General features: G+C 41.0%; 2 protein-coding genes across 3 annotated transcripts in view; one reads left to right on the top strand and one right to left on the bottom strand.

Moving 5' to 3' along the window:
• Positions 1 to 24719, bottom strand: part of LOC131246087 (integrin-linked protein kinase 1-like) — an 84395-nt gene that overhangs the window by 52678 nt on the left and 6998 nt on the right. For both annotated transcript variants that reach the window (XM_058245953.1, XM_058245952.1), the window contains exons 5-7: positions 17813 to 17898; positions 16031 to 16155; positions 14617 to 14748 (exon numbers count right to left, since the gene is read on the bottom strand). In XM_058245953.1, the coding sequence (XP_058101936.1) occupies positions 14682 to 14748; positions 16031 to 16155; positions 17813 to 17898 (278 nt within the window). In that variant the 3' untranslated portion in view covers positions 14617 to 14681. The remainder of the gene's footprint in view (positions 1 to 14616; positions 14749 to 16030; positions 16156 to 17812; positions 17899 to 24719) is intronic.
• On the top strand, positions 417 to 1124 carry LOC131247055 (uncharacterized). Its single transcript, XM_058247501.1, has one exon. The coding sequence runs from the start codon at positions 417 to 419 to the stop codon at positions 1122 to 1124; it is 708 nt and encodes a 235-aa protein (XP_058103484.1).

The following is a 24719-nucleotide window of genomic DNA, read 5'->3' as shown; positions in this document are numbered from 1 at the left end:
ATTGCGTTCCTAAATTTCAGGATACGATGCCCCCAAAGAAGAAATCCAAGCAAGTACAGGCATATCTGGCGATGCCGCAAGACACAGGGAGGACTGAAAGGGGGGAGAGTCCTATATACACCCCGGCACTCCCGGTGCAATCTGAGGAACCTGACTCAGAGTCAAGGGCAAGGGCTGTCCCGACGCCTCACCCAACTCATGCAGAGAGGACTTCGTCATTTGAGGCCTAGTCAGGGGTTCCGACACCAAATGCCTGGGAACAGATGGTTGCCTTGCTGAGCCAACAGCATGCCTTTATGCAGGACCAGCAGGCCACCATGGCGACCGCAGTAGAGGCTATAAACTAGTGACAGCGTGGGTCTGCTCCGCGCTCAGCTGCAGGGGATAATATCGACGTATTCAAGAGATTCTAGAAGATGAGGCCCCCGACCTTCTCTGGGACGACAGATCCCATAGTAGCCGAACAATGGTTGAAACGCATGCTAAAGTTGATGGAACCTTTGGGGTGTATAGATGCTCCAAAGGTGACTCTTGCCACCTTCGCACTAGAGGGGGAAGCAGATGAATGGTGGGATTCTACTCGAAGGATCGTTGGGGCAGAATATCTATGGACTTGGGAGAGGTTCCAGACCAAGTTCAACGAGAAATATTTCCCAGAGTCGTTTCATGACGAGAAGGTGTCACAGTTTTTCAAACTCGAGCAGGGGAATATGATGGTCGCACAATATGAGGCCTACTTTGCCGAAATCTCTCGGTACGTGCCGACTATCGTCAATGAAGAGAGGGTTAGACTGAGGAAATTCAGAGATGGTCTGCGGCTGAAAATAAGGTCGAAATTGTGCTACTTCGACTTTTCCAGATATGCACAAGTGGTGGACAAGGCCACTAGAGTAGAGAAGGATATAGACCAGATGATGAAAGCTCAAACTCCATTCAGGGATTCGAGTAGCCGAATTAGGCCCGCGCCTCTGCCTCCTAGCCTCACTATGGTTGATAAGCGAGCCAAGACTTCTTCGTATCCGGGTATGCCGTGCAATTATTGTGGGAAGTCGGGGCATACCGCCATGTTTTGCTTCAGGAGGGCACGAGATGAGGGCGATAAGCCTAGGCCACTAGCGATTTAGCCTCATCCACCCCAATCAGTGGCTAGGCCACCTATCAGTAGCCGACCTCCGTTTCAGAGACTAACAACTCCGCTACAGAACAAAGCCCCCACAGCACGGGTATTTGCTACGTCCGCAGAAGAACGGGATGGGGACACTCCACGAGTTGTCCAAGGTACGGCTTATATTCAGAATATTCCAGTATTTGTTTTGTTTGATTCGGGTTCTACCATATCTCTTGTTAGTTCATCCGTAGCTAAAGAACTGAATTTATAATTAAACCATCTTGAAAGACCCTTGGTCATAGCATCTCCAATGGGAGGATTTGTAGAAACTGTGAGATTTTGTCCCGCATGCCTGGTCGTATTGGAAGGCCATGAGACTCGTATGAACTTAGTTGTGATGAAAATGAAACAGTTCGATATCATTATTGGTATGGACTGGCTTACTCAGGCGCGTGCAATATTGGACTGCCATGCCCGGATGGTTACAGTAACATTATCTGGGCAGTCACCCTTTACTATGCAAGGAAGGCATCAATTTGAGACCAATGAAGGTCTACAGGCTCTAGAAGAGGCAGAATCAGCAGAGATCGCCATCGACCAAATACCGGTGGTTGGTGAGTTCCCTGAAGTGTTTCAAGACATACCGGGATTGCCACCAAGGAGAGAGGTAGATTTTACCATTGACCTCCTACCCGGTACCACCTCGATATCCATGGCTCAATATAGGATGCTGCCATGTGAAATGGAAGAATTACGGGTGCAGATCGATGAATTATTGGGGCAGGGATTCATCCGCCCTAATGTATCTCCATGGGGCCCACCAGTGTTATTTGTGAAGAAGAAAGACGGATCGCAACGCCTTTGCATTGACTACAAGAGATTGAATCAGGCTACAGTGAAGAACAAGTATCCCCTACCACGTATCGACGACTTATTCGATCAGCTCAAGGGCGCCAAATATTTCTCAAAAATCGATCTCAGGTCAGGGTATCATTAGTTGAGGGTCAGAGAAGAAGACATCCCCAAGTCAGCGTTCCACACCAAATATGGGCACTACAAATTTTTGGTGATGTCATTTGGACTCACTAATGTACCTGCGGTATTCATGGACTTGATGAATCGGGTCTTTATGCCATACCTAGACCGATTCATCATAGTCTTCATTGACGACATTCTAGTTTATTCCAAGAGTCGTGAAGAGCACGAGGGGCACTTAAGAACTGTTTTGAAGACCCTCCAGGAAAGGCAGCTATATGCAAAGTTATCGAAATGTGACTTCTAAAGAGAAGAAGTAAAATTTTTGGGTCACGTCATGAAGAAGAAGGTATCACAATTGATCCAACCAAGGTCTAGGTTGTAGTGAAGTGGGAACAACCTGATACAGTCACAGAAGTCAGGAGCTTTTTGGGAATGGCTGGATATTATCGGCATAAAGGAATTTTCTCGTATCACTTGACCCCTAACTCAGTTGACTAAGAAGAATGTGAAATTCAGTTGGAGCGCTGAAGCAGAGACATCTTTCCAGGAACTTAAGAAAAGACTCACTACGGCCCCCATGCTTACACTTCCAAAAGTAGGGGTCAAGTACGTGGTCTATACTGACGCATCGCAGACAGGCCTAGGATGCGTACTCATACAAAACGAGAAGGTCATCGCCTATGCTTCCAGGCAGCTGAAGAAACATGAAGAAAATTATCCTACCCATGACTTGGAACTCACTGCAGTAGTCTTCGCCCTGAAGATTTGGAGGCACTACTTATATGGGGAAGAGTTCGAATTATTCTGCGATCACAAGAGTTTGAAGTATATCTTCACTCAAAAAGATCTGAACACGCGGCAACATCGATGGATGGAAACGTTGAAAGACTTCAAATTTGAAGTATCTTATCATCCAGGCAAGACGAACCTTGTAGCTGATGCCTTGAGTCGGAAGAGGAATCACAAAGTTATGGCTGGCCTCATGATAAGAGAAGGAGAGATGCTGGATTTCATCCGGGACTATGATGCGCAGTTTTCTTTCAGAGGACCGAGTATCCTAGTAGCTTCGTTGGTTATGGAACTAGCCTTGATCCGCCGTATCATTAAATCTCAAGATCAAGACGAATCATTGAAGGGAGAGGCTGTATATTCGGGAACCATGACACATGGGAACCATGACTCCATCTGGGAGATAGTTGACAGACTTACCAAGTCAGCCCGGTTCCTCCCTATACATGTAAGTAATTCAGTTGACGACTTGGCTAAGCTGTATATTCGGGAGATTGTTCATGCATATGGTATCTCACAGGAAATTGTGTCGGATCGCGACACCAGGTTCACCTCCACCTTCTGGAAAAGGCTACAAGATGAATTAGGTACGGAGTTAAAATTTAGCATAGCATTTCACTCCCAGACAGACGGTCGGACCGAAAGGGTGAACTAAGTGCTAGAAGACATGTTGAGAGCTTACGTATTGGACTTCAAGGGCAGTTGGGATGAACATATCCATCTCGCAGAATTCGCTTATAACAATAGCTTTCAAACCAGCATTGGCATGGCACCGTTTGAAACTCTATACGAACGACCTTATCGAGCACTGCATTGCTGGGCTGAAGTCGAAGAAAAGAGTTTACTGGGACCAAAACTTTTCCGAGAGACTACAGAGAAGATTGACATAATCCAAAGACACCTGCGTACGGCTCAAAGCAGACAGAAGAGTTACGCAGACAATCGTAGGCGAGATGAGGGCCGTCATGCGATTCGAGAAGAAAGGGAAGCTCTCTCCCTGATTCGTTGGGCCTTTCGAAATCATGGGCAGGATTGGAGCCATTGCCTATCGCCTAGCTCTTCCACCAAAGTTTGCCAATGTTCATAATGTTTTTCACATATCTATGTTGAAGAAATATGAACCGAATGCATCTCATATCATCAGTTGGGAAGAGATCAAGTTGAACGACGACGCTAGCTACATCGAAGCACTAGTTCGCATATCGGATCACAAGGAGTAAATCCTGCGCACCAAAACCATTCCATTAGTGAAGGTTCTTTGGTCTCGTCGCGGAGTCGAGGAAGCAACGTTGGAACGCCAAGCTGAGATAGAAGAAAAGTATCCACACCTTTTCGACGACCTCACTCAGGTACAATTTCGAGGATGAAAATTTTTTTTTATGAGGGGAGATTGTAACGACCCTCATATATTTTTATCGTAAATTTCAACTTGAAGTAGGACCAACCACCCCACTTTCCAACACTATGAACTAACATAAATCCGATAGCAATATCCTAGCCCTAAGAAGGACTATCTCCCTTTAGACACACCTTAGGATTGCTAATTTTCACGCCGAAAATAGAAACTAACAGCCCCAATTAAAACAATCATACTCATGAAAAGTAAATCCGCGAATAGGACCCCCTTGCAGGAACAAGGATATATTGATCTTCAATCCAAAGCCAATAACAAACCTGGTACGAGAAACGTGTGATTCAGATTTCACCCACGAACGATCATGACCTACGATAATCTACCATTAAGGATCTTAAAACCCTAAAAAGTAAACATTTAACCACTTAAACCTACCAACTCTTAAATCTATAGCCATTAAAGGACTATCTAAGATCAATGGACGGAATTGATCGGACTGGATCACGGCGTGGGCCCCACATTTAATCTGTGCGTGTACACATATAATGTGCACACGCCATGCAGGATACCCAAGTATCGGGTCAAACGATCGTTGACCAGATAAAAACCCAAAACTCCAGCGAATTCAAATGAGCATGGAGAGAAAGGACAGTATGTTTACACAGTTGAGCCGTTGGAGCTCAACTAATGATATAGAATCTATTTACTTTCATGTTTTCAGACACTATCTTAGTTTTGCTTGGTTTGGGAAATGTAAATAAAAATCCCCTGCTGTGGGATCTTGCTTTATTTTTTTTACTTCCACTCACACATGATGAACTTGATTAATTAGTTTATATAGCAGTTATGTGTTGATATTATGAAAGGTGTTAAACATTACATGAATGGTAGTTACATAGTATGATATAACCCTCGGGATTCTCATGCTCGAGCGATCATCCTCAAGTTATGAGAATCAGGGTGTTACAATTTACATCCTCGAGTGTCCCTCAATTCTAAGATAAATTATCTAGAATATAGAAATTGACAAAGTTCAAATATCCAAGCCGGATGTCAAATTCGACAGCACTTCGACTTGTGATTTGATCATCTCTTTAAGAGGAATATCATGCGGATCCGATCAGCTGATTTCTCTTCTTAAAGCTTTGATAGAAGAGGAACTGGAGCCTAATCATTTTGGCAACATTTCGACCTTTCATCATTATAGACTACATGGTAGTCTGGTTGCGCGGACCCGCGCAACCAACATAGTTTGCGCGGGTCCGTGCAAACCATGGGCTTCTCTTCAGTCCTACCTTTCGGTCTTCTCTGCTGCTCTGCACTTCTTCCAAAATCTTCATCCCCCCAAATGAGAGGAGAAGGGGGGTATTTATAGGCCTCCACGTGCGAAACCTCGATCTTGGTGCCAAGGGACCCACCTTTCATTGATTCTTCTAATGCATGCACAAGTCCAAAAGCCCGTTGCGCGACCCCGCGCAACCGATATGTTTTGCGCGGTCCCGCGCAAACCCCCTCCAAGTCATTTGTTCTTCTTCATCTTCTGTTTCCTTCCACTTTTCACATTTAATCTTCTTTTTCTTCAGTTCTTTCTCATCTTTTTTATGCCTCAACAGCAACCTTGAAGTAAATGTGCATTTCTAGTGCCGAGGTAAAGGAGAAGGGTAGGAGAACCTAACTTAAGATGAGGAATCTTTTAGGGTACAAGTTAGGATCCCTACGGACTAGCATTCAATGCTCTTTAACACAAAAGACTTGCCATTAAAGATCGGTGTTAGGGCATTAATGAATGTTGGAGTTCATGTTTAAATCCGAGCTTTGAATGCTCAATGAATGCGCTTAATCACAAGGATTGAATAATGAACTCCATGAGGAAAAGAGTATGGGAGGAGGGATTTTAGCTAGGGAATAACACTCTCTCAAGGCTCTATGGATTTCTCACTCAAGGGCTTAGATGCTCAAAGATTGAATTTATAGAATGATTGAAACAGGTGAAAAAAAGTAAAAAATGACTAGTTGTTAGTCGGATTGAATTTACCTTCGGTTGCACTGAATTAAGCGTGAAGAACATCATTGGCCACTGGATAGTTTTTGGTACCTTCGGTCGGACCGAATATGTACTTTAGTCGGACTGAATTCTTATTTGGTTGCAGCTGAATTTATTAGTTTCCTTATTGTTCATTTTTCGTAAAGTTAGGTAGGTCCAAACGTTACCTTTGGTCGGACCGAACTTGACAATTGGTTGCAGCCAAATTAGTATGTTTGCTTGTTGTCCCTTTTTCGCAAAGTTAGGTGGGACCGAACATTACCTTCAGTCAGACCGAAGATGCATTTGGTCGAACTGAACTTGTCAATCGATTTTAGCCAAATTACTGTGTTTCATTGTTGTCCCTTTTTCACAAAGTTAAGTGGGATTGAACATCACCTTCGGTCGAACCGAAGATGCATTCGGTCAGACCGAACATGTCAATCGGTTGCAGCCAAATTAGCATGTTTGCTTGTTGTCCTATTGTGATCTATTTCGGTCGGACCGAAGATGGATTCAGTGCGATAGAACATGCCTGAAGTTCAGTTTTTTTCAAATCATTTTATCTTAGGCTTTTGGAAGATGGGTTTCTAAGGTTTTCCTATAGAATTGAGACATCTCGAATTTGGGTTTTTGGGTCAAGAAAAGGGCTAGGAGTTTTTGGTTTTGAGGTATTGTACCATGGCACAACCATTTTACCTTTCTTTGTACTTTGATGTCTGCAAGTCTTCAAGTCTTCTTGAGTCTTTGACTATCCATGGGGCTCACTTGGACTTGATGACACATAACACGTGTAATTGATAAACCTTTACACTTACAAGTACTAACCAAGAATAACACCTTCCAAATATTCTTGGGAAATAAAGCAAGCTCATAAGAGGTATGAAAGATAAGGAAAGATTGAATGATCTCAAGCTTTCTCTTGATCAATACCTCAAACTACATCATCCCAATCCTCCACCTTTTCCTCTTTTTGCTCGTCCTTTTGTTGTGACTATCAATAATCCTATCAAAATTCAGTCGATGATCGACCAATACCCCACCTTCGCTATCCAATCCGACTTAGGTGGATATTTTCCTTTCTTTTCATTTCCAGTCATTCCCTATACATTCTCTCCTGCCTTGTCAACCTTTTCTCACCTATGTAGTGACAAGAGAATTAACGAGTACTAAGAAACAAGTTGTTCATGAAGCAATACCTCCTCTCCAACCAAATGCAGAAAGTACCACCCTTGCTATTGTGGATACTTCTACAACTACAATAGAACTCACGGCCTCGGATTCTGAAGCGACTACAAGCGATGCACCTCGGTACAAAGAAGACATCTCTGGAGACACGGAAATTGCCCAACCATTGGAACCTACTCATGTTTCTCCTCATTCTGAAGCTCCATCGACCATGCTCGACCAAGACAGTGATGAACCACTTATGTCGACACCGCGAGATATACAACAAGGTACATCTTATCACTCTACTCCCACATCGGCCAGCCATCCTGCACCATCAACTAAACGGTCCGCTCCTATCAGAATTGTTAGGCGTTTGGTGATCATGGACGAGGAAGAAGAACCAACTCAGCCAGTTAATCTATCAAAAATGACTCCTAGCCGAGGGACAACCAGTGATGCTCCTGTGGCAGACTCAAACTCCATCATATCTAGAGTCGCCACTTCTTAAGAACCAGCTCCTGCTTCTATACCATCGCAAATCAAAACAGCAACATCAATCCCTTTAGCTCCTATGAAGGTATTTCACATGGAAGTTGTGCTCTCCTCTCTCAACCAAGTTCTCAACAATGATAACACGGTGGCCAAGTCTCCTCTGCCTTCCCCAGAACTTCAACAAATCAAGGACGAACTAGGAGCTCTCATTCATTCAAGGGTTGTAGAAGTTATCTTTATGGGATCGATCGAGAGACTTGCATTTCTCATTTAACGCTACCAAGTATTTTCTCGATTAGATAAGACCATCTCAGCCACGTTGCCAGCACTTCATGAATTCTTGTACATTGTCGAAGAGTACCGGTAAATCAATGTCATAGTCGAGAAGATCCAAGCTGAGCACTCAACCGCGAACCTTGAAGTTACAAAGGTTAGTGCTGCTGGAGAAGCTTTCTATAGCCTATACCAAGCTAAAAGAATTAGAAGTGGAAGAGGTTGATCTCTCCACTCAAATTGTAGCATTAGAGGAACAATTAGGAGCTTTGAGGAAATGCCGAGAAGAGATCAAACGAGCTCACAAGGAGCAGGAGAATGAAATAGATAATCTAGTCAACTTCGTTGAAGTTAGAACATTATCAGTTAGTTGAGCCAGGCAGGTGGCTCTAAAGACTCAAGAAACACTCACAAAACATATGGCTAGGCAGGCACATATAATAGAGACAGTTGTTATTGCTGTTAGTGCACTCATTTTTGTACCTCAGTTTGTCAATCACGTGAGTCCTTATGTCGTAAAGTCAGTTGAGCCTTTAGAAAGTGAAGACCAAAGACACAAGCAGAGCTGAAGCATCAAGGTAACAAGAACAGGTAAACAAGTGGCCTTGGTGACCCTAACTCTTTACTCAAAATAACTCACACACCTCTAGATGATCTTGACCTAATAGGAATAATTAATTGATCATTCCTTAACTGTAGGAGACTAAGAAAAACATGATAAACAAGGCTAGAAGAGGTACGAATCTGCTACGTAAAAGATTGCCCAAAACAAAAATTCTGTGTGATGTTCGATGGCATCGAGCTACCATCGAACGGTCTTCGATGACATCGATCGTGAGTTGAGAAAGTCCAGCAACCAAACTGGATTTCTTTCTGAAATTCTCGATGACATCGGTTGAGAGTCAGATTTTGTTTAGCAAGAAAATGGATTTTTGCCCCTAACTTTCTTGATGGCATCGAAGCCTCTTCAATGACATCAAAGAGCACGTTTCGATGACATCAAAGAATGTTCGATGAAATCGAAAAATGGTCCAAAACTGTCCAGCAAGAAAACATCATATTTGTCTAGATTGTTCGATGACATTGAAGGAATCTTCGATGACATTGAAAGAGCCATTTTCTACTTTTTTTTTAAATTTTTTTTTAAAATTTACCATTGGAGCTCGAACTTTTAATAAAAAGCAGTCAATTCTTTGGACATTTCTATAAGTTTTGGAGTAATAGAAGGTAGGGTGATTCCATATGTAAATCCCTCATCCCAAGCCTCTATTCCATTGAGTTCTAAGCCATCTCCTTTGAGATTACAACTCTAATGAGGATTCCAACCTGAACATTGATATATGGTTGAACTCCTCTATTTCCTAGAGATTAGACTTAAGTATTCTTGGTAAATCATTGTCCAACTCTTCTAAGAGACCCATCTAGTTAGATCTCCTAAGATAAACAACTACACATTACTTGGAGGAGATTCAACCCACTCCCATCACCTTGGTCATCTTGAAGAAGCATCAAATGCAGTGAGATTGATCGTAGAGCTGAAGCCTTGGCAAAGTTGCGGCAACATGATCAGGGGAGCATAGGGTAGCTGATTGAAGCACGATAGAGCGGAGATCAAGCAACCCAAGAGGAGCATCAAAAGGGACTCAATCCGACAAGTCTCATATGTAGGAGTCCATGTTTGTACTCCTTCCTTGTGTAGGTTGGAATGCAAGAGTTTGTGTTCAAACTCACCTAGGTTCTTTCACAGGACCTTAGCTCTTCTGTGGGTCCTAAATTCTATGGCTTTTGTAGAACCTATGTTGTTGGTTAGCCGAAGGAAAAACCAACTCAAGTCCTTGTGTAGGCCTCTGGCGGGAGAATACGTGTCGGGTCCGGGAGTAGGACCCTTGCTCTTATGTATGGCATAAATCTTAGGTTTGGGATTAGGACCTTGGCTCTTATGTAGGGCCTAAACCACCAGGTTCTTGTGTACGACTTTGGCTCTTGTGTAGGGCCTAAATTATCAAGTTCAGGATTATGACCCTTACTCTTGTGTAGGACATAAATGTTAGAGTCCTTGTGTAGGGCTATAAAGGTTTGAGGTAAACCTGATTTAAAACCTCCGATGGTGAAATCCGATACACCCTAGGAAAGAGTGCGTCCGCCAAGAGTGGAGTAAGCACATAACCGAACCATTATACATACTTGTGTTTAGGATTGTGATTTGCGCATCCGTTTAATTATGCTTGTATGTTGAATGCTTAATTATATGCTTTCATGGTTAAATGAATACTAGGATTGATAGGTAGCACATCTCATACTCACATGTTCACTATGCTATAGGTTAGTTGCTTAATTTGCATATCTTAAGTAGCCTGTGTGTTGGACCCTTTATTGGCTTGGAAGCCTTAGAGTTACATTGCTTAGTTTAGTTTAATTAGCAATTAGTTCAAACTAGGCAATTGTTGTTTTTAATAGGCATATTTTTAAAAAAGTCCTAATCACCCCGCCTCTAGGACCTTGTCTACATTCTATAACTCTGCCATACTTCCGCACAACGCATTGCGGCCGGAAAACCGCAATTTCAATTGCATTTTCTTCTTTTGATTTTCTAATCCTCAATTTGTTAAACAGTTTATAATTTACAAAATCGGCCTAAGTGCCATGTTCTTTTCTTTACCTCTCGACTATTCTTCTTTACTTAGCTTTTTTACTTCTCGTCTTTCCTTTACTTGCACTAGAAAGCATGATTGCCATGATGACATGGCATAGAAACGAGGAATCACGCGCTGTTTTCTTTGTTGAAATAATGCCATTGCGGTTTGCACATCCCAATTCCTCGGAAGGTGGTACAACACCTTGCATACATTTACCATACATATCTCTGCCATGACACAACAAATGGGAGAATGATCTCTATCCTTTGATACCTATATAAACGACACTTCTCATTTTGTTTCTTCACGCTTCCAAATTTTCCTTACAATTAACCTTCTTTTTCACTAAGTTCTAGCCAATCATGTCTTCAATTGTGACTTCTTCTTATCTTTCCCATGCTAAAGCCTACCTGAAAGAGATCTTCTCTGATGTCCTTACTTTCTACAGTCAATCCTCTCTCCTATTCGACGCAGACACCTTCATCCAAGACAACAGGGAACCTGCCCCGACCGATCTAACCCTGGGAGAAATCCTAGAGATCCTAAGAATACTTCACCACCTTGGGAACACCTACTTCGAGGTAAAATTTGAATTACAACCCATCCTCTTCTTCCTTAAACCAAAAACCTCCATCCAAGAGGAAGCTCGCGGCCAACCTAAGAAGTACGAGGAGGCCTGGAATGAATGCCTTCGCTGGACTCGGCGACACCAATTTGACAAGATGGTATTGCGAGTTCTCCAGGTTCAATGCAAGGATCTAATGGACAACATCAGAGAGACGAAGCGCCTCTACCATGGGAGAGACCGCACCAACCCTGAAGAGCTTCTAGCTTTCATAGACTCCCAGATTGATATCTTCCAAGCTCGGACGCAGGAGAGTAATACTCGCAAGATGGATGTGGAGAATAAAGCCATCGCCCTCGGCTCTCATGTGGACGAAGTCGTGTGCTTCCCCAAGTGTGTGGTAGTCGAGGGGAGATCCTGGAAGGACAAGAAGCGTCAAGCGGAGGAGACCAAGGCTTGTGCACAGCGAGAGTTCGAAAAAAATCAAGGTAGCGTACACCTGAAGCATCATCTCTGTCGGGCCTCTATTTCTGTTTCTCTTTTTTCTGTTTTTTTCTTTTCTTTTCTTTTCTTTTCTTTTTTGTTTCTTTTTTTTTTATTATTATTGGTCAGGAGCCCTCTTGTGTTCCTTCCCTGCATCAATAAAATCAATGTTTCCTTTCATGCTTTATTCTCAACTATGGAAGTTATTTTAGCAGCAAGGACTTATTGTTTATAAATCCTTATCATCATCCAAGTAAGGACTTACTGGAATGATAGGCTTTCAAAATTCTCCCATTAATTAGAGCTTTTGTTACCTTTCCCTGCATGTCGGGAAGGATATAAGATCCACCTCGGAGAACTTGAACAATTGTAAATGGTCCATCCCCAGTTGGCAACCATTTACAAAAAGCAGCATCTTTGGACCCCCAGTGGCAGAGCCACCTTTCATACCATGTCTCCTTCTCCGAAAGCATTTCCTTTCATTTTTTTATTATAAGATCCAACCTAATGGCCATCCACCTGTTGAATGTTTCTGCCTGAATTCGTGATTGCTCCGTCTGAGCTCATGCTTGCTCGGCTTGAGCCCTTCCTTGCTTCACAATATGTTGAATTCCCAGCTGCATATCTCATAGCCCTACCGATTTTGTATCAAGAGAGTCACTCCGAGATGAGGATGCCCCATCTTGGGTCGGAGGATTTGGGCATTGGGTTTGATGGCGAACCCAGGAGTTCAGGTGATGGTTGCACCTGCATCTCCTCGAGTGGAGGTAACGCATAAGGTGGAGCGTGCTCATTAGCGTCAGAAGAGCTTGGAGTAACCCTTCTACTCATATTTCTCAAGCTAGATTGATTAATCAGGCTTATGTCACACCAGTATGTACACCAAATCAAGAGTCCCACCAGTTGTGCCAAAAAATTGTTGTCCTCTCGAATGCAGAATTTGATCACGTGTAATATTTGTGGGTGTGCCAAAACCGAGTGTGTAGCTCAATTCCAACTGAACAACTTTGACCCCAAGCGCCAAGATAGGAAGATACATCATAATTGAGCATATATGACCGAGATCTGAGGAGACCAATTGCCTATTCAGCCACTCACAAGATGTTATTTAAAATGATCAAGCGATTATTAGAGGGCAGGTTTCGTCCTCCGAGAATAGGTTGCACCTTGCCTTCCGTACGAAAAGACTTTCAAATACAAAAGCAAAACAAAAAGGAAACAATTACAGTCAACCGCAAGGAACAACTGCAAAGCACCTTTCTGAGAGAAGAGTTGCTTGTATTACAATGGGAATTCGTCCAGCATATGAGCGTAGACTTGAATTACAACTAAGGACTTCAGCTATTGAATTACTGCTACTCCGAATGTAAGATTAGGCTATTGGTTACACTAAGGAACATAAAAGACAGTTTATGCTAAGGAACATAAAGGATAATTGATAGATTTGATTTGTTTGATTGGGTTGGTACGAGACACTTTACTTCACTGAACTCCTTTGCTATTTATAGATTTCCTCGCGATAGTCATCTAGATCCTTTTTCCCACATTCAGTCGATTATAGTAATTGTTTTGGCACCACTCCAGCCTTCCAGACTCTTCTTGGACACCTATCCTGGTAACCTTCTTAGCACTGTTTTTATCTCGAACACATCCTCCTTTCAAACTGCTCGATCACGCTCCGTCTATAGATGACATGTAAGACCTGATCAATGCCAACTATAATTCTGTAAAAAGCGCTCCTAATATCCTTATAGGTCTTACGCATGCTATATATCTTTCGTGCAATGACAAGTGTCCCTTCTTAATTAGTTGTTCCAGGAACAGTTAGAAATAAGGTACAACAACCTCTTCATTTCAGTATTGATTCATGGATTTGGAAATTATACTAAGAGTAGAAATTCCAAAATCACGAACTATTTTTCTCAGGCCCAAGCCAAATACAGCTTAACTTATTCACTAAGGCCCTGTTTGATACTCTTTTTCAGGCATCTACCAAACAAACTTTGTATTGGTAGAGATCTTCATCTCCAATACACAAACTCGCCTAAAAATGAGATGAACTCATTATGTATTAGAGTAGATATCTAATACATAATCACTGTTACTAAAATGAGACACTTATTTTTAGGCATCTACCAAACTGTGCCTAATTGTATTTTCACAAATAAATGATGAAGATCAAACACTATCTTTAAGCCAACCCCATTCAGATGGGATAAGGCTTAGATGATGATGAAGATGATGACAATTTAACAATATCTCGAAAAAAAAACCTAACGGGTTAGACTTGGGAGTCCCATTTAGATGGGATCAAACTATCAGGTCATTGCCCAGTCCGTCACAAGCTGGGTTAGACTTGGGGCTGTCAATGGCTGGGCTCGCTTGTTGGGTTACTGTCAATGGCTGGGCTAGCTTGTTGGGTTATTGAACCTGGCTCGATATGGACTGGGCTTGGGCTAGCACATCATGCCAAATTCCCAGGCCTAGAATCCAAGCCCCTATGTTAATTGGCTTTGCAGACCCATGCCACTAATATCTTAGTCATATCATTCTCAAGTAAATTGGATATATATATTCGTCATGCTAGAATCACTAACTGTATGAATGTATCCTACACACACATACAGAAAAGGAAAATTATTCTCATTAAAAATGATAAACTACATCATGAGTTGCAGTGACTAGGGCAGTCTTTAGAACTAGAAAAGGGGTTTAAAAGGAGACATTTGGTAAAATAACACATACCAGGGAAGCTTGAAAGTGTCTTTCCACCATCCTTGCTTATAGCAGTTTGCAATTATTTTGTCCAGTCACGCAATAATCTCAGAAAAGGTTGGTCTAACCACAGGTTCAGGGTCCCAACATTCTTCAAATAACCTGCATCAGTACATCCCAAGTATGATCAGAAACATAAGCATTCAAGATTAATTTGTATAGGAAAGAGGTATAAAATCAGTTCAAGGTATTTGGTAATGCTGATGGCCAGCGTAACGGCCGGCCATATGACTGTCAAGATGAGGGCCCTAACAGCCATGTCATGGTCAAATAAATTTTCTTTTTAAAGAAAAAATGTATCGTCCCCATTTCAGCCTGTTACAGGCCAATTTTTCTTTGATCGGGACTTACAGCCCTGCATCGCATAACGGGCATCACCGTTGTTGTTACGGTGTTACTTAACTGTTTTTGAATACCTGTAATCAGGTACAGCATACTGACCTATAGCATTGGAAAACAATATGAAGAAAACAGATATTAGGAAATTATTGCAATTTATAGTAATATTTGAGTTCTCCACACGTCAAACAAGGCTTAAGCTTTTAAAGGTAGCATTCGACTTAAAAGACTCTTTGGAGTGAGGAAAGCTTGATAACAATAGTATGTTTTTGTTTCTTATAGCACCTAGCCCACAATATTCTGCTATTCCAATATCATTATTAAAAGACAGGAGAGATCGAAAATGTCCATAACGAGGTAACACTTGTTGATGGTTAAAAAATTATCAGAATTATCGAATCTCTCCCCTGGAAAAGATGGTACTGGTAACAAGAGTCATGTTTGTCCTGCTACTTTTATTTCATCAGCTGGAGCACACCAAATGACTGGTTCAAGAAAAGGCTGTCTTTGAGTTCAATTGGTAGTGCCAATAATTTGATAGGGTCTAAATACTAAATTACTCTCATCATGAAGTTAGCGATTTCAAATATCTTGTGAGACTTACTTCTACAGATATCTGTAAAAAGTTAATATGTGAATTGCACACTCAAGAGCAAGCTAAAAGCATTAGCTTGTCTTCAAATACTTCATGGTCAGCCTCCAAGTACAAGAAAAAGTTATTTGCATTGGGAAATTATCATCGAAATATGAAATACATGTATGTGACTAAGCTTTTGATTATAGTTAGTTGCCTCCATCAGCGTGATTGACCCTACTCCATCCAAGGCTTCCAAACAGCAGTTAAAAAGCTTGCCAACTAGTCAACCATGCTCAAGTTTAGTGCATTCTTCTAAGCTAGCTCTAAAGATGTTCTCTAAACTCAAAACTGACTTCCAAAAAATAACTAACTATTAGTAGCAATTCTAAAATATTAGTACTTTATATCAGTTATTAAGGATAGCCCCCAAAACTCAGAAGTGTATTGCTAGTTGGAAAGAGGACTTACTCTCTAAGGTCTGGAGGATAATTTTTTGATTTAAGCTTGAATGGTGGTCTCATTCCTTCTAAAGAAATAATTTTAGCAGCATCTTCTGGGGACTTGGGGTGGAAAGGGGGTGCTCCTTCAATCATCTGAACCCAGTCAAGCAAACGCATAAAATGTAGAAAGAAAAAGTATACTTATTTCCTAATAAATGGTAAATCCGAGAAGATAATTTGCATAATGTAGCTGATGGACAATACTAGTTAGCAAAACACTTGCTAATATGGCATCAGGAGCAAGTGCTAAACTTAATATCTGGAGTCACAGAAAAAAAGGGGGCAGGAATAACATTCGCCTATCAAGTGATTTTCAACAGGCCACCTGTGTATAAATCACATTATAACTTTTGCATTGATCAAGAAATAAGACTGAAGGTGCTTGTTCAGGTGACTATATAGAATAATGTAATTAGTCTTTCATATCAGTTGGGAACTGATAGCCTTCAGAACAATTAACAGCCAGCTACTTCCTCTCCTCCAGCACCAACAAAGTCGGGATTTTGACAGTGTTCACAGCACATCACTTAACAACAGTGATTACCTTACCAATGCATCTCTGTAAGAGTATATTGGGATTTTAGCATCATTATTTTTCGTAAGATTAATATTTATAGTTCAATAAAACACATTGATCCAATTCAGTATCTGTTCCATACCAAGGATGATATTTGTAACACATTTCTGGCTAAATGTGAATATTAAACACCTGTCTCATGCTTCATGTGGGAACTAAAGACAGGTTCACATACAGCGATAAAGAAATACTGAGAACAGAATCAATCTTTGGGGTTCAAGCATCCTTCTTATTTTTCTTTTATAAAGAACGAGCATGCATTAGGTACAGAAGGATCTGCCTAATTGCTTATTCACAAAAAAACAAAAAACAAAAAAGACAGATCTTACTAATTCAAATATGGTTCTTGAGTAGGCAATCCATTCTTATGGATACCAATACTACACATATTTAGGTTCAGAGTTTTTATATCCAGAAAATAATGAGCACCAGGCAGTCCCCCAAAATTGATAGCTGTTCCCTACTAAAATTCTGATCTAGATCCATTTAAAGTTGAATGAGAAATGGCAAACTGGCATGCTCTAATTGTTTGTGGTGGTAAGATCACATATTGGAGAGCGCTGCAATGGTACTGGTAACACCGTAAGTAACATTGGTACTGGCCTGTTGTAGGACCCACCGCCCATGTATTGTGCGTATGATGTCAACCCATCCAAAAGGTGCACCCCACCATTATTTTAACCTAGCAGTGTGGGCCACACCATAGAAAACAATGTACAACCACCCAAAAACCACCAAATTTAAGTGGCAGTCCACATGGGATGCATATAGCATCCAACCTGTCCAAAGATGTGCCCCACCATGATGATGGGAAACCCCAAAAACAGGCCAATCCAATCATCAGGTGGGCCCCACCACCTGAATTTGGAGGCTTTGTGCATTTTCATTGTTTCATATGGTGTAGCCAACCTGATGGTTGGACCAGCCTGATATTTGGGGTGTCAGGTCATCCTGGTGGGGCACACTGTGTGGACAGGTTGAATGTCATAAAAACACCACATTAATTCCCACAACAGCCTGGTACCTCCATTACTTATGGTGGTACTGGTACCACTAAAGCAAACCTCTTATATGGTCTCAAATATTTGAACCTTGAGAAAATTACCAAACCAGGCAGGGAATGGAGGAACCCTACACACTAAGAAAAACATGAAACAAGCAAAGGCATCATACCTCATAAAAAATTAGACCATAAGAGAATGCATCAACGCTTCTGTCAAATATTCCAGCTTTGTAAACCTCCGGTGCCATGTATAAACCTAGCGTGAACAAGAAAAATTATTTTCCAATTTAGAGGTACATGGATTGCATGACCGATGCAAACTATAGAATAACATATACAAAAACCACAATCACAAGGTTATTCTGTGATGAAATTTGTTGAATGTAAGGGTAACGGGTTCACTGGATTTTAGTGGTCAGTGTTGATTTAAACATCTGGGTGGATACTATTGTTTGTTTCTGTTCCAAATCCTAATGATGAAGAATCTGGTTAGGCCTAGCGTAGTTTTGAGTTCAACACAATCATGCGAAGGGTACAACCAGTGTTTAAATTATTGGTGACAATATCGAATTGTCGCCGATAATATCGGTATCACTGGGTAATCAAAACATATATAACCCCTTTTTAATACCTTTTTTGTCTCCCAGATCTGTTTGAGGAAGAAATTTTCAGAGCTCAACGGTCATTGATTGCAGATTGGCAACTGTTCTTCAAAAGGTACGAATCAAACCCTAATAAAGTTCAGACTTTCCATCAAAAAATCCACCAATGGTGACTTCTCCGAAAAGAATCGGCTTGCCAACCTCAAAACATGTTGTTAGGGCTACAAAAATCTGGAGATCTGTTTTCTTATGAAGGAAATTTCGAATTTTGGGTTCTAGGGAGAGGGATTTTCGGGTTGTAGAGGGTAGGGGGGATAGATTTTCATTTTTAACCCTTATTAAGGGAGCCAATTACAAATCGGCTTGCGTACGCACTATGTAGTACCCTTAGGGCCTGTTTGGATTCGCGTATTAGGGTGTATTGTATTGTATCCGAGTACTATTCATGTATACGTTGGATGATTTTCAGAATACATCCAAATCAACATGCCATTAATCAATATTTGGATAGGAGGTATTGTTCGAGCAAGTATACAAATTCTTGTACAGATCAATGTTTGGATACGACGTATTAGGCCTGCGTATTGTACAATCGTACAACATACAATAGTATTTGTACGGATTGGTTATTTTTAATTTCTCGTCCATTTCATAAGAGGTGGTGCCCACCGTCATGTGATATAATTAATCCTAGCTGTCCAACATGTTCGTAATTGAGTAATCCTATCCATCCATCCTTCTGATTTGCCAATGTACCGCCCTTCTGGAAGCATGATCTCAATTAAGCTTTCGTCGTCGGAAACTGAACAATCTGAGCACTCCAGAGTTCGACAATAGCTCCAGTGATCGACGTCAGAATCTTCAGTTGTTGATGAAAGATCATACCCATTGTTCGACAACGGCTCCGATGATTTGACGACAGAGTCATGAATTTTCATATCAACCTCCTTTTCTGGCTGAGTTTTTAGCCCGTCATCTGTTAAAAAAATCTCAGCTTTCGATGAATTTGCTTCTGCAATATCTTTCTTCTTTGTGGAAGTGAAGATCGCAATTGTAGATAAAATCAAAGCTGAGAATGTAAGGAATGTTGTTGATGGAATCAAACTCAGAAAACCAAAAACCATTAAAAGAAAGAGTGCAAAAGAGATCAAAGAGAGTCTGAAAGAACATGAAGAAGAAGGAGAAAAACCCATTTGAATCGGATTTTCAGATGTTCTTTTCAAGATCAAAGATCAGAACAAGCAGTACAACAAATAAAAAAAACTTAAAAGAGAACGTTCAATCTCAACCGTTCCCTATTTCTTGTATTTTTTTCTGTTCCTTCTAAAACTCAGATATCAAAAAAGAAAGAAAAAACAGCAACTGATTTCAAAAACCTATATAACAAAAGGAGAAGAAAAACAAAAGAGATGGGCTTTTTTCTTCTTCTTCTTCTTGCTAGATTTGAAGAAGAAAAACGACAAAATCCGATCCTATTCACCGACAAGAGATGGGAAGAAGAGATCTAAAGGAGAGGAAGAAAAACTATTTGACTTTCAGTTGTTTTCTTTTTTCTCAGAGAGATGAACTCCTTTTTGGAAGAGATAGACATGAAAGTTGGCGAATACATTGCATTGAATGGTCTGTACTGACGGCAACAGAGTCGTCTGACAATCCTCTACCATCGCTGCGATTTTTTAGAATTACGATGTATTCGCGCGCATGGTTTTCCACGCATCTCAACTCCAAACCAAACACGGTAAATGTCAAATCAAGCCCTTTAATACCATACAATACAGTCTAATACGCGAATCCAAACAGGCCCTTAGTGTACTAAGTAGACTTTGTGGGGCCCACCATCATGTACACGTCATATGCACGCCACCCATCCGTTTTTCCATATCATTTTAGGGCATGGTCCCAAAATTCAAGAATATCCAAGGCTCATGTGGACTAAACTATGGGAAACAGTGTGAATTGAACGTATACCATTGAAAACTTCTGTGGGTCCACAAAAGTTTTGAAGCTGATATTTATGTTTTCCCTTCATCCGTATCTTTGAAACCTTATGAACAGGTTGAATTACAAATAAACATCACTGTGGGCCTTAGGAAGGTTTCAATGGTGGACATCATTAACCCCATTGTTTCCTGTGGTGTCATCCACTTTTTGTTTATGCTTCAATTTTGGGCCGAACCCTTAAAATGAGTGGAAAAAATGGATGGACGGCATGGATAAGCCACATACATCCAAGGTGGGCCCAAAAGAGTTTACTCATTATGAAAAAAGCATACTGAGCTACTCAATATGCAATCCGATTTAAGTGAATTATGTGTTACTCGGCTAGCACCTTAGTGGGTGTTACCCTTACTATGTGGGGTCCACCTTAATGAATTTTTTGTTTATCCACGCTGTCCATCCGTTTTCAAAGCTCATTTTATAATGTGATCCGAAGTATTAATCATATCCAAATTTCAGGCGAACATGGACCACAAGACTGGCAATAGTGGTAAATGACCATTAAAAACATTTTATAGGCCACAAAAGTCTTACATCAAGTCGATCTTTGTATTTTCCTGCCATCCAGGTTTGATTGACCTTATCAATAGATTGGATGGCTAATAAACATTCCAGTGGACTCCATGAAGTTTTTAATGGTGGGGAGTCAATCACGACTGTTTCTTGTGGTGTGGTCCACCTAAGGTTTGGGCATGCTTCATTTTTGGGACCCACAGTCATGGGTCCCACCCACCTCGGTGGATCTGGGGTCTCACTTAATCCGCTCCCACAAACATGTTACCCAAGGAAATGGAAGCAGATTGCTTATTGATACCCTAAGCGCACTGAGTAAACTCTTGGGGCCCACTGTGATTTATTTATTTTATCCACTCCGTCCATCCATTTTACTAGATAATTTTAGGACTTGAGCTAAAAAAATCAAGCATGTCCAAAGCTCAAGTGAACCACACCACCTGAAAGTGTGAATTGAACATCTATTGTTGAAAATTCTCGAGGGCCACGGAAGTTTTAGATCAAGCTAATATTTGTGTTTTCCCTTTATCCATGTCAATGTGATCTTATGAACAAGTTGAATGACAAAGAAACATCACTGTGGACACTAGGAAGGTTTTAACAGTGGAAATCATTATTCCCAATGTTTTCTGTGGTCTGGTCCACTGGAGCTTTGTATATGCTTTAATTTTGGGTTCAACCCCTAAAATGAGCTATAAAAACAGATGGACGGCGTAGATAAACCACAAACATTCATGGTGGGCCCAATAGAGTTTACTCGGTACAATAAAAGCGTACTACGTACCTTAGTACACAAGCCAATTTCTCGCACTCCTTGTGTTGAGTGCACACTTGGGACTTGCGAGTGGTTATGTGGGCCAACTTCATTGTATGCATTATACATCTATGTCATCCATTCGTTTTGCCATATCATTTTAGGGCATGGGTCAAAAAACGATGCAGATCCAGATCTCTGTTGGACTACACCACAAGAAACAGTGCTCTTTGAATACCCACCATTAAACTTTGTAGGGTCCACCGTAATGTTTAGCTGTGCCATATCATCCATTTCTTAGATCATGTTAGGCCATGGGCCCAAAAATGAGGGATATCCAAAACTCAAGTGGGCCATATGACAAGGAAAATGGGTAGGGAAATGGCTACCGTTAAAACCTCCCTAGACATGCTAGGTGGCTACTGGTTGGTGCTCTGTGGGCCCACCATGATGTATGTGATCTATCCACGCCGTCCAACCATTTTTTCCGAATCATTATAGGGCTTGACCCAAAAATGAGGCAAATATAAATCTCAAGTGGACTGTCCACCATTAAAAACCTCATAGGACCCACTCAGTGTTCGAGTTGTCGATATCGCTACAAGTTTCGCTGGCCGGAGATGAAGATATAATATCGTTATCACCGATAATATCGCCAATAACCGGAAATGCAGGGAAAAAGGGGGAAACATGGAGAAATTTGTGGAATTTTTCAGTGAAACTTCATGACATGCCTAAATACACATATTTACATATTTAGGAATGAAAAAAATGTAAAAAGAATGCATTAAATAAGAAGTTTCCATTTAATGGGGGCCAAAAGGCATGCGTTGTCGTAAGAAATCACTCAAATAGTAACCAAAATGAGTTTATATAATACAAATGCAAGCTTATAACAATTAAGACATGCAAAAGTAAATGAATTTAAAAAAAAAATACACATTTCTGGCCACATTTCATCCCCACATAGAATGACGAGGTGGCTCGTAATCATTGTCCAGATCTCGTGGCAATTGAGAGTGGTACTGTTGCCCAACATGTTGGGCCCACCATGAATGTGCGTGGGTTATCCACGCCTTCTATCTATTTTTTCAGCTCATTTTAATGGTTGTTTCAAAATTTGAAGCAGGTCCAAAGCTCAAGTGGACCACACCACATGAAACAATGGTAATAATGATTTCCACAGTTGAAACCTTGGTAGGGCCTACAGTGATGTTTATTTGTCATCCAACCCATTCATAAGATCACAAAGACACGGATGAAGGAAAAACACAAATAACAGATTGATCCGGAATTTCTTTGGCCTCATGAAATTTTAGACGGTATAATTTCAATACACACTGTTTCCCTTCATGAGGTCCACTTGAGATTTGGATATACTTAGTTTTTGGGCTAAAGCCCTCAAATTATCTGTTAAAATGGATGGACGGAGTGGATAAAATATGTAAATCACAGTTGACCCCACATAATTTACTCAATACGCAACACATATGTACCCACCCGAGTCCGTAGGGACGCAGATTAGTTGTGACGGGTTGAGCAGCGGGACCTGCCACTGAAGTGACGTCGAGTGGTTATGTGGCCCCACCATGGTTTATGTTTCGTATCCACACCGTCCAACCATTTGAAGATATCATTTTAGTGTATGAGACAAAGAATGAGTCAGATCCAAATCTCTAATGAACCACACCACATGAAAACAATAATGATTGGATAACCATCATTAAAATCCTCCTAAGGCCCACTGTACTGTTTATTTGATATCAAATCTGTATGATTAGGTCATACAGACCTAGATGAGGGGAAAAATCAAATATTAGCTTGGTCCAAGACTTTTATAGGCCCCAAAATGTTTTTAATGGTGTACGTTCATTCAACACTATTTCTTGTAATGTGGTCCACTTGAGATTGAGATATACCTCATTTTTTGTCTCATACTCTAAAATGGTCTCGAAAAATAGATGGACGGTAAAGATATAACACATACATCATGGTGGGGCCTACAGAACGTTATGGTGGGCCCAACAAATTGTTTAACGGTGAAAATCATTATCTCCACTGTTATTTGTGGTGTGGTCCAGATGATCTTTGGATATGATTCATTTTCTAATGCTCTAAAATAATCTCAAAAAATAGATGAACAGTGTAGATATAATAAATACATCACTGTGGGGCCACGTAACTTTAATCTCCTTTGAATCGTTCGTACTAGGAGCTCGAGGAGCCTTAGTGCTCGTCTGCGCGTGACACGTACCTACAGCAGCTATGTAGCTACTGTGTCGTACACCGGCAACCAAAATTCAGATTTCGATGATTTCGATGATAAACCGGCAACGACAAAGGGGATTTCGATGATTTTTCCATTAAAACTCTCAAAAATCTCTCTCCAAATTCAGATTTTTTTCAAATCCCAAATCAAATCCCCGTAAGCCTAGGTAGAAATCTAGTTTCCTTTCAAAGCTATTCTATTAGAAGGAAAAAGGGGGTTTTAGGTTTTTCGTTCTTGTGAAAGATCCGGCGCTGTTGATCTCGATTGGCCAACCAAATCCAGCCGAAGGCCACTCCTTGACGTAGATCTTGAGTAAAAAGGTAAGAGAGCCTCTTCTTCTTCTTCTTCTTCTTCTTCTTCTTCTTCTTTTTTCTATATTTTTTTCCGAATAAGAGGGTCATCGCCTTATGTCGCCGAAAACACGGCATTTGTTTTGCCTATTTTATCAAAATCTACAGGTTAGTTGGCTGATTTGGCCAGTGATCCGAAAATCTCGCCGATAATATCGAAAATATCGGCGACATCCAGAAGAGAAACGAAATATTGGGTTTTTGGTATCGCAGGTCAGGCGACACCGATAATATTGGCGATATTATCGATTTCTTGCCGATAACTCAAACATTGGACCCACTGTAATGTTTATTTGACATCCAACCTGATAATTAGGTCATACAGACCTGGATGAAAGGAAAAAACAAATATCAGCTTGATCCAAAACTTTTGTGACCCCCAATATGTTTTTAATGGTGGGCCTTCAATCGGCAATGTTTCCTGTGATGTGGTCCACTTGAGATTTCCATCTTCCTCGTTTTTGGGATCATACCATAAAATGATCTAGGAAAATTGATGGACGGCGTGAATGAAACAAATTCATCATGGTAGGGCACATCTTTGGTATTGTCTTTAAGCACTTGTTTAATTATGTTTATGTGATTAATTGA

Source organism: Magnolia sinica, chromosome 5 (assembly GCF_029962835.1).
Source record: "Magnolia sinica isolate HGM2019 chromosome 5, MsV1, whole genome shotgun sequence".
NCBI classification, from domain to species: domain Eukaryota; kingdom Viridiplantae; phylum Streptophyta; class Magnoliopsida; order Magnoliales; family Magnoliaceae; genus Magnolia; species Magnolia sinica.
This window is presented reverse-complemented; position numbering and strand designations above follow the sequence as displayed.

What these genes read in the sequence shown, in the direction of transcription:
- LOC131247055 (XM_058247501.1), top strand. Translation starts at nt 417, where the DNA reads ATGAGGCCCCCGACCTTCTCTGGGACGACAGATCCCATAGTAGCCGAA.